At 34.7% G+C, this 13,989-nt stretch overlaps 1 protein-coding gene and 1 long non-coding RNA gene across 2 annotated transcripts; one reads left to right on the forward strand and one right to left on the reverse strand.

The window, feature by feature from the left end:
• Positions 1–930: 930 nt before the first annotated feature.
• On the forward strand, positions 931–12,083 carry LOC122588348 (regulator of telomere elongation helicase 1 homolog). The gene is given in 24 exon segments (XM_043760456.1): positions 931–1,205; positions 1,404–1,663; positions 1,917–2,065; positions 2,157–2,238; positions 2,323–2,470; positions 2,569–2,725; positions 2,870–3,046; positions 3,201–3,319; positions 3,830–3,875; positions 4,103–4,244; positions 4,321–4,475; positions 5,068–5,159; positions 5,235–5,339; positions 5,413–5,481; positions 6,133–6,219; positions 7,750–7,809; positions 7,899–8,014; positions 8,459–8,516; positions 8,584–8,689; positions 9,964–10,034; positions 10,451–11,026; positions 11,441–11,586; positions 12,001–12,051; positions 12,053–12,083. Coding segments are annotated over 24 exon segments (3,105 nt in total). The 5' UTR covers positions 931–1,103.
• A 987-nt stretch (positions 12,084–13,070) lies between these two features.
• On the reverse strand, positions 13,071–13,851 carry LOC122590051. Its single transcript, XR_006322393.1, has 2 exons — positions 13,689–13,851; positions 13,071–13,591 (listed from the first exon to the last, which is right to left on the reverse strand). It is a non-coding gene; the product is annotated as an uncharacterized LOC122590051 (long non-coding RNA).
• Positions 13,852–13,989: the final 138 nt, after the last annotated feature.

The following is a 13,989-nucleotide window of genomic DNA, read 5'->3' on the forward strand; positions in this document are numbered from 1 at the left end:
TCTTCTAAAGAGGATTTATCATATTGTGAAAACAGTTAGTCATATATATGAATTAATATATTCAAGAAAAATAAGAGGTTATGGAACGACTAAAGGAATTAAAAATTATCAATAGAGTTTTAAAGAATAATTGGATCTACCAGAGAAGGAAGTGATGGAATTGCTTCATCAAGTTGTTACAATTTACAAGTAAAAATAAAAGGATTCATTTGATTTCAATAGGAACTGACTAATAATGGCTTTAGATTTTTATTGCATTTCTTTTGTAATTTTTTTTGGTTTTGCACATAATTATGTAAATGAAATTTGACTAGGTAATACAAATCACTTTATAATAAAATGGGTTGATACTAAACTAAATTTGAATATATATAAAATTCTTAATTTTAATTGTGTAAAGATATAATTAAGGTGTTAATACAAGCCTATAAGTTATATATGAAATTCTCTCAAAATTAAAATATAATTTCCACTTTCCAAAAATATCCTTTTTAAATTAAACTATTCAGCATTTGAAATATCGGATTTGCCCTTAACGTTTTATATTATCTATATCTATAATCTTATCTATAACTTATAATCTCTAATAAAGCAAACCTCTTTTTTATTTCTATTAACTTTTAGCCTTTGATATGACTTAAACACCTTTAAATAAACCAAAATTTTTCACATATCTCTTACTACGAGTGCCTTTTTATGAAAACAAATGCTCTTTAATTTGAATTAGGTTTCATTAGCGAACTTTTACATTAATAACCACATTATTCCTGCTGCCATCACCACCCGTTGTGGGATACCCACTAAGAAATATTGCTAATTAATTTTGTTTATCTTATAATTTAATTTTATTAATTTTCCCAGACGAGACCCGAGACCGCGCAATCGGTGGATAGCGTACCAAAGACCAAAAAAAAATGGCGGGAACATTGATAAGTTTAGAGAGCCACAGCGGTCGCCGAGTTAGGGTTTGCGATCAGATTCAGTAACAGGGGGCTGTTCATAACCATCATTTCATTTCTTCTACTTGTTTATAATTATTTTTTAAAAATCTATTTCTCACTCTCTCACACATATAGATAAGATTGAGAGAGAAATAGAAAGAGATGCCGACTTATAAAATAAGGGGAATAGATGTTGAATTTCCGTTCGAGGCCTACGATTGTCAGATTGTTTACATGGAAAAAGTCATTCAATCCCTTCAACAAGTATGTGTATCTATGCATCTAATTATTTTTAATCTTAATTTTTAAAATTTATTAGGTTTACTACTTGTTATATAAGGTGTTAGATATATCATTTCATCCAATTAATAATACTTCCTGCTAGGGTTTCTGTTTAGTTCACAGTGAGTGATATTATATACTAGCTATTTAGTAAAATATGTTTTTCATCATATGTGGCAGAGGTCTAACGCGCTACTCGAGAGTCCGACCGGGACCGGTAAGACGTTGTGTCTTCTATGCGCAACTTTAGCCTGGAGAAAGAGTTTAGGTCCTTTCTCGAACGGTCGGACTGCAGCCAGAAGTCAGGATACTGGAGGTAATCAATCAGAAGGCTCGTCTTCGCAGACGGAATCTTCAGGGCTTCCTACTATTGTGTATACTTCACGCACTCACAGCCAGATTCGACAAGTCGTTCAAGAGCTCAAAAGAACCGTCTACAGGTCAGGGTCGATGATTATACTGTTTTTGAGTTGCTCTTATACTTTTACTCCATTTTATATAGTTTGTATCTATCGTCGCCTTATAGAACCAAAGTCATAATTTCTAGGGAAAAAGCCTTAAATATCTAGCAAAATAACACTGGTGATTTTGATGTATATATGATTTTGTGCTCCAAACTTTGGAAGGTTTTATATCTTTCATTTACCCATCATTAATGTTTTGATCATTTAAACATATCAAATTCTTATGCAGACCTAAAATGGTTGTATTAGGATCACGGGAACAGTTATGCATTCACCCAGATGTAAGCTTACTTAAAGGGAAAACGCAGACGAATGCATGCCACTTTCTATGTCAAAAGCGTACCAAACGGTACTGTACTCATTTTCCACGTGTCTCAGGTGATTAGTTTTTGCAGTCCTATTTTGAGACTTGTTTTTCACCCATTGACATGGTGTATACTGATTACATGTTTCTTCTACTTTTTTGCAGAGTTTGTGAAAAATAATCCTTCTCTTGGGGATGAACCCATCGACATTGAGGACTTGGTCAACATTGGGAAAAGCAGTGGACCGTTGGTTTTCAACCTTCCCTTGTAACTTATTGCAAATGGTAGTAAATATTTATGCAAGGTACTAACATTTCACTGTAAATGCAGATGCCCTTATTACATGTCACGAGAAATCCATAAGGTTGTTGATATCTTATTTGCACCTTACAACTATCTTATTGATCCCGGTAACAGAAAATCTTTGACCATTGAGTGGTCCAACAGCATACTAATATTTGATGAAGCTCACAATTTGGTAAGTGTTACTTCATATCTGAGATATCTTTGAAAGTTTTGGTGATTATCTAATGCACATAATAAATGACTTTCTTTTACTTTCTATAAAACATATAGGAGGGAATATGTGCAGATGCTGCCTCTTTTGACTTACCTTCTGCACTCTTAACTTCATGTATTTCCGAAGCAAAAAAATGCGAAGGCCTTGCTGTTGTCAGGAGAGATAAATTAAATGACAAATCCTATAATCCAGATAATTTTGCAATTCTCAGAGGTATACTTTCTTTCTATTACATCCTTTCATCACTTTGCCATCTATATGTTTCTCATCTGTTTTGTTGTAAGTTACCTATGATTCTAGCATACTAGTCAATTCCATGAGTATTTTAATATCTTGTATAAAATGGTTTCTTGCCAGCACTTTTATCAATGCTTGAGAAGCGGATTGCTGAAGTTCGTATTGACTCCAAAGAATTGGGCTTTACAAAACCCGGCCCTTACATCTATGAGTTGCTTGGTGAGCTAAATATTAAACATGATACGGTAAAAGTGCTTCTTGATACAATTGCGGAGGCCAATGAGCTACTCGAGGATGGTAAAAACTCCACTATGATGTTAATAATATCATGGATAGTTGCTCAAAACTGCTATATGGATGTTGATACTTTATTTATCAAACTTTTGAACTCCAATAACTATATTTATTGTGTTAATATAATATAACCAACTTTAGTATATTTGTTTTGCAGATGCAAAGACCAATGATTCTCAAAAGACAAAGGCAACTCTCTGTAGGCTGGAGAGTATAGGGGACATCCTTAAAATGATTTTCAAAGAAAATGGTGATACCCATGCCCAATATTATCGTGTATGTTTGGACCTTGAGTTTAGTACCTTGTGGCATGCTTATATAGAATTCAACTATATATATATATATATATAACACTCCGGTAAGAACACCCTTAAAATAAGAACACGGTGAGAACACTTAAAAACATCAGTTTGATGCATTAAAAGTCCATAAAACTAACCTAGTGTTTAACTAATTATCATTATTTAAGTGTTTAACAACACATTGATTAGTCAAAATCAAAAAAAAAATCACGTTTTTTGTTGGATGCACAAAACAAAAAACATGATTTTCTCGATTTTGACAGATCAATGTGTTGTTAAACATTTCAATAATATGATAATTAGTACACTATGTTAGTTTTATGGACTTTTAATGCATCAAAATGAAGTTTTTAAGTGTTCTCACCATGTTCTTATCTTAAGTATGTTCTTATTTGATTGGCACCATGTATAATATTTTAAGTCTGTCTCTGTAGGATACATGGTAGGTCTGTAAGTCTAAACCATCTATCATTGTTAAATTCAGGTTCATGTTCAGGAAGTTGAAATGAAATCTTCAGATACCTTTAAATGTAAGATACCAGCATCTATCATTTCTTTTGTTGCAGTTTTCATTCTAAAATGATATTCAAAGTTTGCCTGGTTGTTGCACCAACCAATCATTAAATGTGAGAGAACTTTTGGTAGTACAAATTATAGAAAATGATAGTTTTCATGTCTGATATCTGAGGGTTCAGTTATCATTGAATGGTAGATATTTATGCTATAGTCATCACTTTTGTTGCTTCTGGTGATGCAGTCGAGAAATCTAGAACTCTCAGCTGGTGGTGTTTTAACCCTGGGGTTGCTATGGAAGAATTTTCTAAAAAGAATGTTGGATCTATTATATTGACATCTGGCACATTATCCCCTATGGATTCATTTGCTGAGGAACTGAAACTGTAGGTTATTATCAGATGTGTATATTCTTTTATTTTCTGTTTCTTGACAACTCACTTTTTTTGTACTCACATGTAGTAAATTTCCTGTACGTTTGGAGAACCCTCATGTTATATCAGATAATCAATTATGGGCTGGGATCGTACCAGTTGGTCCATCTGGTCATCCGTTCAACTCTTCTTACAGGACTCGGGATTCTGCAGAATACAAGCTAAGTCTAGGCAATTCTATTGGTAAGTACAATTATCGTAATGATTTGCTGAACTATCATATCAAGTCACTTGTTAGTAGAGGTGAAATAATAGATGGCAAGCGAGGCTGGGGTCCTGGGTTAATATGGACCAAGAGCCCAAGATGAAACGGGTCAGGTTGGTCCAAAATACTTTTGGTCAAAACTTTATATAAATAGTTGCCGTGTCGATTATGATAAATAATGATATCATCTCAAACATAATCAAAATTTTCAAATAATTTGCATATTATGTTTTAAACATCAAAAGTATACTATGGGCGACTCCATTGATCCATTTTTAGCAGTCCCATACCTTTTCAGTTTTTACCTGTTAGGATAATTCATAACTTGTGTAGACCCAGCCGTAAGTAGCGATATTAACGAGCCGAGCTGAAGTTGAGCTTGTTTATTTGAGCTTGAGCTTTAGCTTGGCTTCTTTCGAGTTTTAGGAATAAAGCTCGAGTTCAGCTAGTGTGTGATTTTAGAGGTTTTAGTTCGAGCTTGGCTTGTTTAAAGGTTATAGATCCGCAATGTATGGACAGCATGAGAACTGTACCAATGTGCCTATTAATGATGTCTTTCGATTTTTTCAGTCAATTTTGCAAGAATTGTACCAGACGGGTTGCTTGTCTTTTTCCCATCATACTATCTTTTGAACCTATGCATTGATTACTGGAAGAATGAGGTCATCTACTAAATATTTTGATTTCTGGTACAAGCTTTCTTGTACGCTGTAATAAACTTGGCATTTGTTTCTCAGAGTGCAACTGCAACAAATTCCATTACTATATGGGAAAGAATTTGCAAACATAAGCAACCTGTTGTGGAACCAAGACAATCTTCACTCTTTCCCGAGGCAATTGATGTGAGTAACCGGTTCAACCAAATCAGGAAATGTGTTTTTATTCATTCATTGTAACTAGTACATATTTGACCAGGACTACATGGCCAAGTTAAGAGATACTTCAACTACTGGTGCGGTGTTCTTTGCTGTATGTCGTGGAAAGGTACTTCTTCATTGACAACAAGGTTGAGTACTTGAGTATATATCCAGTGATCGTTCTTTTGCTTTGTTTAATGCTTCTATACCGGCATCTGTGATCCGTCAATTTATTGTCATATTTTTCTTTGGGAAAAACCTGGATTCACATAATGCATAAATGTGTTTCAGCTAACCACATAATCTGTATTAAAGAATCCCTCTAATGCACAAACAGACTATCAACGTTATTAATTGGTTGGTCCAAGATTCACAAATTGTCGATTCAGCTTAATATATAGAAAATCAAAGCAATACAGAAGCAACTCGTGAAAGCATTATATCTACCTTCTGTAGTTAAACCAATTAAAGTTACAGTTGTGCACCTAGTATAAAGTTACAGTTATGGATCTTTGGTTGAAGGAGTTTGTGTATGATAAACTGTTTGGGTTCAGTTTTTATCACCCTTATCGTTCCACCATTATATTAACATTATATGTGAGCTGTTATCTTGTACCCCTGGAACCCTATAAAACATAGTCCCTCTTAAACTTTTTAGGTTTGAATGACCCGATAACTAATATATTATACATACAAATATATATAGTTTACACTGGGGACAGCTTTTATGTAGGCTGATTCTTTTGATTGAGTTTAAATGTTCCTTTTTATGTATTAGGTAAGCGAAGGACTAGATTTTGCTGACAATGCTGGTAGAGCTGTGATCGTCACTGGCATTCCATTTGCTCTGTGGAATGATCCTAAGGTATGCTCAGCTTTCGATTTTTTCCCAGTGAAATCTGTCAATTGGTGTTGGTATGCTCATGGTTTTCAGAATGATATATGACCAGGACAAAATATATTTGGATTATTTAGAGTGTCATTAGACTATAAAGATGATATGAAAAGTTGGCTCGAACCACTTACTCTTTTTTTTTTTGGGTAAAAGGGGCTTTACCCTTGTAAGATTTTATATATAATAATGAAGAACAGGCAGCTTAGCTAAATACCAAGCTGACTAGAAAAGTACATGCACACAAGCAACTCAAACAACAACCAAAATACCGTAGTAGCTACTACAAACATAACCTAGTAGCTACGCACCAAAATTATACTTGATTATTCGCTAACAAAACTGGTAGATCCCAAACATCCATGAGCCTCTTCACGTTTTCAGTCTTCTTGTACCGAAAAGTGAATAGCTTGAGCCTTACAGTAGAGATGATTGTTCCGCACATATTAGTAATCGATCTTTTTTGCTTCCTGAAAAGCCTTGCATTTCTTTCCTGCCACAAGTAATAAACAACAGTTGCCAATATGAGTTTGGAAGTAACACTCTGCATTGAATTTCTTGAACCACTTTACTTTTGTTATTAGTATTGTGATGTCATTTCTTGCAGTAAGTTATTCTCTAAAACAAAAACCATATCATATGATAAGGTAGTTTTATGGACTTTTTTATAAAAGTTTAACCAATTTGCAGCCGAAATATATATGTTAAAAAAAATAAATTATTTAAGTTTATACTTTGAGATGAATTTGTTCCCCCGTTGATGCAAAAGGTTCTTTTCAAGGATTTACCAAATATCAAATGACTACTTTGATTGGGAAGTAGGCTTTCAACAAGTCGAATTTACCTAAACGGATACATAGTTATTGGATTAATTGATAATAAGTTGGTAGACATTGGTCTCAACTACGACTTTTGAAGTGTTCTTTCTATAAAAGGCAGAAAAGAAGGTTATTGGTTGTGAACTAAAGCTTAGACTTCCAGATATTCAGATTAGGATAGCGTCTTTATTGGACTAAAGGGATATAATCGATGTGATAGACAGATAGTGACAATTTAAGTATAGTACTCTAGTCTTATACTTGATATATGCAACTCGTTCACCAATAAGCGTGAACAACTTGTTTTTTCACGCTATTTGTTTTTAATTTTGTCAATAAGGGATTCGTTTTTTGGAAGAATATCAACCAACATACATGCTATCAGTTTTATCGACCTATGCTGAAGAACAAAAAGTAACCTCATTTTCTTATACTGTTCTCATATGTTAGCATGGTAGATGGAACAAAATGGTAGTTATCCCGAAATGCACAACAATGAGAACATGTTTGGTGATATAACTATGGATTTTAAGCTCGGAAGTTGATTATTGAACCACGGAATATTTTAATTGATTCTAGTTTTCAGCATATAATAAATGATTATCATGGCTTGTTACTGATGCATGGTTTTTCTTCTGTTAGTTTTATATATATATATATATTTGAATTGATTCCACGGCTATAGGTCCGCCTGAAACGTGAGTTCCTAGATCAGCAGGCACCAGCACAAAGTACAGAATGCAAGGTAATTTTATCCAATTTTAAGTAAATATATTGTTCCGTTCTTGGAAGGAAACTACAGTTATAATGCTAAAAGTAGACTTTTGTTTTTAGGTCTTGACAGGGGATGAATGGTATAACCAACAAGCCTCACGGGCTGTAAATCAAGCTGTTGGACGAGTCATTCGTCATCGTTATGATCATGGAGCAATCATTTTTTGTGATGAAAGGTTGTTTTTACACTACTCCCCAAGTCTACATAAGATATATGAAAAACGTATATTGGGATTTTTTAAAATGAGTTTGACTGCATTCATCCTAACTGAACAGCTTAACATACTTGGGCCAAAAGACATACGTCTACGTGCTTATATACAAGGATACACACTCAAACAAATATGCACCCAAATATACTTGTAGTTTTTTGGAAGACAATTATTCACACACAACACTTCAATTCACACATTTTTACCTATGGGACTCAAACAGTCAAACCCATGCCTCTTAGCTGACGCCTTGATGTGGCGTCTCTATGCCACTAGGCTAAAAATCCTTGTATCATAAATATCTTTACCTTATGTTATGTCTCAGTCCATTTTCTTTAATGTGACAAATGAAATGTTGTGCCATTGATCATCATCTAAACAGGACCTTTTTTTATGTTTGATCAACAGGTTTACAAGAACAAGCCATCAGTCCCAGATATCACGCTGGATACAGCCTCACATCAAGGTGAAGTATTCATCAGTTTATATTACTGTTTTTACCTGTCAATGTGCCTGACATGTTTCATACGCAGTGTTACTCAAAATTTGGGGATGTAGTTTTCACATTGACCCGATTTTTTCGAGAAGCTGCAATCAGCTACCCAACGGAGCAGAAGCTAACACATATTAAAGAATCAGGTTAAATATCTGTTGAGCTTTACAAGGGGATTATTTTGTGTTTGGAATAACACCCAGCAATGTTTAACTTGGGTTTTCATTGGGATGAAACTTGACTGAACCATAACTTGTCATTAATATAATGAAAGTGAGAACCGAATCACTTAAAACCGGTTTTGGTCTAGAACTGGTTCTGTTCCAAACAAGACCATTAACTGAACATAGATATGGTGTTTCATAGTTTGACACTTTTTGATGTAAAATGATGCCGTTTCAACTTTTAATGGATAACCCAATCCGGTTCCAATTTCCAAATTTAAAAAATCTTTCTAACTGAGAACTGGTTTAAGAACTCTAGAATCAAGAACTTTCTAATATAGGTGCCGTGGTAGTGATTTATTTTTCTGGGTAGTGGGTTCGGCTCTTATGCATTGCCAGACTGGCAGAGTATTTTCACATTCCTATGATTGTCCTTAACATAATTTGTCACTTTTTTTCTTGTTAATTGCTACAGGCTATGGTATGTTGAATTTTGTTATGGTTAAGTTGCTGAATGCTTTTTTTGGAACCGCCAAATTTACTAAAATATAAGAAAGAAATCTTCGGCAAGGCGCCGAAGGATTACAACAAGGGACTTGGACCGTTAATCGAAGTAGACCACGATAAATTCAAATTCTTACAACACTTTGAGTCTTTGACAACCAAAGAAGTGATAGTGAAACAATTGACGTAAACGCTTCTGGTCTACTCGATTTGAAGAAGACGGCGTTGTGATGTTTCTAAAGAGACCGCCACCATAGTACCATACAAAGCAAATGGCTCGAATCACGTATTTAAGTGGCTAAATGCTTAATTATGTTTTCTGTTGAGCTATCCACAGCTAAATTATTTATCGAGGGCTTTTTTTTGGATTAACCTAGGTATCCGACCCGGTTTGTCAGCCGACTAGTCCCAGGGTGATCACTTGCTTTGTGGGTAGCCTAGATTCATCTCTGATGAATCTGCGTGGCCACATGGGGACATGAGGGTATATTTTTTGCTCATGGGATTTGAACTTTGGACCTCTAGGTATTTTAACCCTTAGAGATCAAGTCTTTACCACTAGGCCATCGCCCTTGTGGTTAAGAGAGCTATTATGTTGATTGCTGTTAGGCTGTTAGCTTTATTCTAGCATTGTTGAATCTTTTGGAATGGTAATTAGCTGTTTAAATGTTATCCATACCTGTAGAAAACTAAGCCGGCAACACTTCTACATCCCGAGTCTGATGGTCTATGTTTTTTTTTTCACTTTTCAGGAGAAAGAAGTATTCTGGACAGAATCATACATCTGGACAAACATGAACCTGGCAAATTTCTTAAATCCTTGGTATGGGCTTCATTATGACAAAGGCATACCTTGTTTTGTGTGGCAGTTTCTGCCCACATACATAACTAACGGGTCGAGTTAGGTTGTGTTTTCCTCGATCCAAAAGTTCAACTTAATCAATTGAGTCAAAAGCTGCCAAAATGTAATCATGATCACACATCCTAAATCGCTTTCATCCAAAGATGTAGGTTATGGATATAGTATTCCTTTCTAATTTAAATTAACGCATTGATTATTTATATGAAGGACAAAAATGTTTGCTGGTTAACCTACTTGATTCATGCTATCAAAGAACCCATTTTGGACCATCACTCAAGAGTCAACCCATTCATCTTGCCACCCATGGTTTTGTCAACTTTTACTAAATTATTAATTATAATGTTCTATGATTTGTTTATACTTGATGGATATTACAGGATGTCGCGAATGAATTTTGCTCTCCCAAGTCATCATCTTTTTCTGAAGTCAAACGAGGCAGCCTTTTCAAGCAGCTTCATGAAATACTTCCTGCTAACCGAGCAAATCTTTCTTTTGATAAGCACAAACAGAGTTCAACCTCAAAAAGTATAACCAATCAACTTTCTGAGGAGAAGCTATATCCCAGGACGACACAGGCTGTCAAAAAAGATGAAGTGGTCGATTTGACCAGCGGAGAAATATCCAATCAACTGACTGCACCCCGTTTTTTGAAGAAACGCAAATTTGAAAAAGCCAAGTATGACAATGTATTACAACAGTGCAACAGCTCTTGTGATGGTCCTGTGGAAAGCATGTTACTTGGACAAAAATCTTCTTCATCAACACATGTGAGTCTTGGGTTCCTTGCAAGTCGAAATACTGAATCGGTGCTGGAATGTTCATCATTGCCGGTGAAAAGTGAAATAAACATACAAAGAACAACTACTCAGTTTTCCTCTTCAGAAACCAGAAGTGGTATTTCAAGTTTGCCTTGTGACAATGATCAGAAAAAAGGATCTACTTTTCTTTTACAGGTAACAATTCTATAGAGGTAGCATTGTTGACCTGTTTTCTTTTGTATGTTGATTTGGTTTTTTGTAATTCCAAATGGTCAAGTATGTAGGCATGTTACTCGATGGGGCTCTAATGGGTTGAGACTTGAGAGTCGATTACTATCTCAAATGGATCTAATATTTAGCTAAAGATGTCCAATTATTTATATATCTTTTTAAATGAACAATTAAGTGATTATGGGTCAACCAACGCAGCCCTGCCTGTTAGACGCATTTAAACTAAATTTCTTGGAGAGTTTTTACTGTTTTGAAGGTTTTTTATCAACTTGCTCAACTGACTTAGGCACAATTGTGTTTACTGTTCATATATTGATAATTAATCTCGCAAAGAATGTTATATCTTATGCAAGCCTTAATTAGCTACGAACTTAACAGGTCCAAGAGAAGCTTAGTAAAGAAGAATACAAAGTTTTTGTGGACTTCATGAAGGCACTTAAGTCTAAGGCCATGAAGATAGGCCATGTTCTTCAGTCCATCATTAAATTATTTTCTTCTCCTGATAGGCTTCCTCTTCAGCAAAGGTACATAAGATGCTCTACACTGGAGATCGAAAAACGAGCTGGGCGGGTAACAGGTCAAAATGTTTAGGGTGACCCAAAACCATTTTCCATATTTTTAAGTTCTATAAGCAGTTGGTGTTTAATATATGATTAAAAAAGTTTATATTATTTTAATAATGTTGATTATTAGAATTAAGTAATTCAAGAGGTTTTATACACTCAAAAGTACACTTTAGGGACTTTTGACCCATGTGCCAGTTAGTTCTTAACTATAAATTTCTGTTAAAATCTTTCGGTGAAAATGATTTCTGCCATCTTTTCTACCTCCAGTCCTATGCATGTTTTTCGTTGGAGTCAAGTAACTAGGTGCGGAATCAAGTAATAGCGGCTTTGCAGTTCATTACGTTAATTGAATATTTTTCTTGCTTTTGACAGATTTAAAGATTATATTCCTGCAAAGTATCATTCGTTGTATGATCATTACCTAGAGAACCAATGATGCAACAGTAGATCTTTGACAAAAGGTGTCGCTATTGCCTCAAGTGAATTTCCTACATTAGAAAGAAGCTAGAATTATGTGTGATGTTGATTGAAGCTTCCAGTGAATGATGTAGCTTTGACAATGCCAGGCTGGTGGCTTGATGTTGAAGGACATCCACACCATTTTTTGCCAAATTTTGCCATTATTAACTGTGTTCAGTGTGATCCATGAGAAATTGATATACGAACAAGAAATTTATCGTGTAAAAAGATTTTTTTAATGTCAGAGCCTCATGCGGATGAGCCTATTTGTTGTAGATAAGTTGGTCGAGTACTTGGAACCAGAAAGGTATAAAAAATGATTATTGTATCCACCCTATTTTCGTTTCCAGATACTGATATATTATCACTGGTACGCCTACCTTATCTATGATTTATTACGATAAACTTGGAATATTCATAAAAAAGATGGAGTATTATTGTACGGACATTATGATACTAGCAGTCCATATCAAAATCCTCAAGTATTATTACTCCAAATTACTTTTTATAACGAAATGGACAAAACAAGAAGTGCTGCGACAATTATTATTTATTCTTGGTAAAGATTCTTTGAATATTCACGTTCATACATGGCAAGTATACGTTTGGAAGATCAACTAATTACATATGTAAATTGAATATAACAGCTTGGCTGGCAATCTTCTAAAATCAATCAATAAAAAATCTGGGCTCATTAAAAACCAATTGCATTATGGACCAAACCAAAATCTTCTTGCAATTATTTTCAAAAGTAGTAATTTCAAGGGGTATACGGTATACCTTGAGATATTGGAATTGGAATTGGAATGAAAAATATGAGACGCGATGATCACTCCTGAGACCGTCCCAAAAGAGGACAACGCATGAGCTGGGTTTCCGTATATAGTTTCAACTAAATATATCACCAATTTATTCATTCTACCCACTGCAAATACAAATACTCAAACACAGACCAAATAAAACATATACGAAAGCAATATAAATTACTAATTAACAAAACAATTGGATATATAAAGAGAGATGAACAAACCGAGTCATCAAATGCAACAAACATACAGAAGACAAAGTACCCACAAAGATATATAACATCTTTTTTTTGTTCTTTTCTTATAAAAAGACTATCTTATGTGCGCGCACATATAATAAAAGATTTCTTCTCAAGTAATTAGTCGACGGAAAGAAGCTTGGTACGCACGTTAAGAATGGACAGTAGTAGTGGGTCGACCAACCCAAACATAATCTGCAAAATGATGCTTGCACCTAAACGAACCTGGATGAACAGTTGGTGAACATATACAATACTGTTTCTTGACCTCCACTCTTTTTACTACTTGTTGTGCATGATTAGGAGTACTATTATTATCCTGCACCACCGCTAGTTGCTGCCGTGCAACCGCCGTGGCCAACCGCCTGAGTCTGGCATCCAAAGCATGCCCACCAATGATATTACAAGAAACATCAATCGGATAACACATTTTTGGTTGTGGTGGTAGTATAACAGCAGCTAGTGTTTGTAAAGAAAAGAATATTAATCAATTGAGTGAAGGAAAAAAAATAAAATAGATTGATACTGTATATGGAAATGACAAAAAAAGACGTACAGGTGGCTTATAAATAGAGAGTGAGAGAGAGTCAGAAAGATGGCTAATGATGATGCGCCAACCAATTATATATGGTTCAAACCTGTGTGTGTGTTTGGCTGCGCTGTTCTCGTCGATCGTTATCTTTTTTGTTTTTATCAGGAAAGGTTTCTTTGCATCTCGGTATTTGTTTTGGGTTATGTGTATCTTTTGTTCCACATATATTTGTGATATATATACAGCATATATTGTGTGGAATTTAATTGCCTATTTTAGTTGATTATAAAACTTGATATCTTATTTACTATGGAAAAATTGGAAA

This window comes from Erigeron canadensis, chromosome 2, assembly GCF_010389155.1.
Source record: "Erigeron canadensis isolate Cc75 chromosome 2, C_canadensis_v1, whole genome shotgun sequence".
In the NCBI taxonomy this organism is placed as follows: Eukaryota; Viridiplantae; Streptophyta; class Magnoliopsida; order Asterales; family Asteraceae; genus Erigeron; species Erigeron canadensis.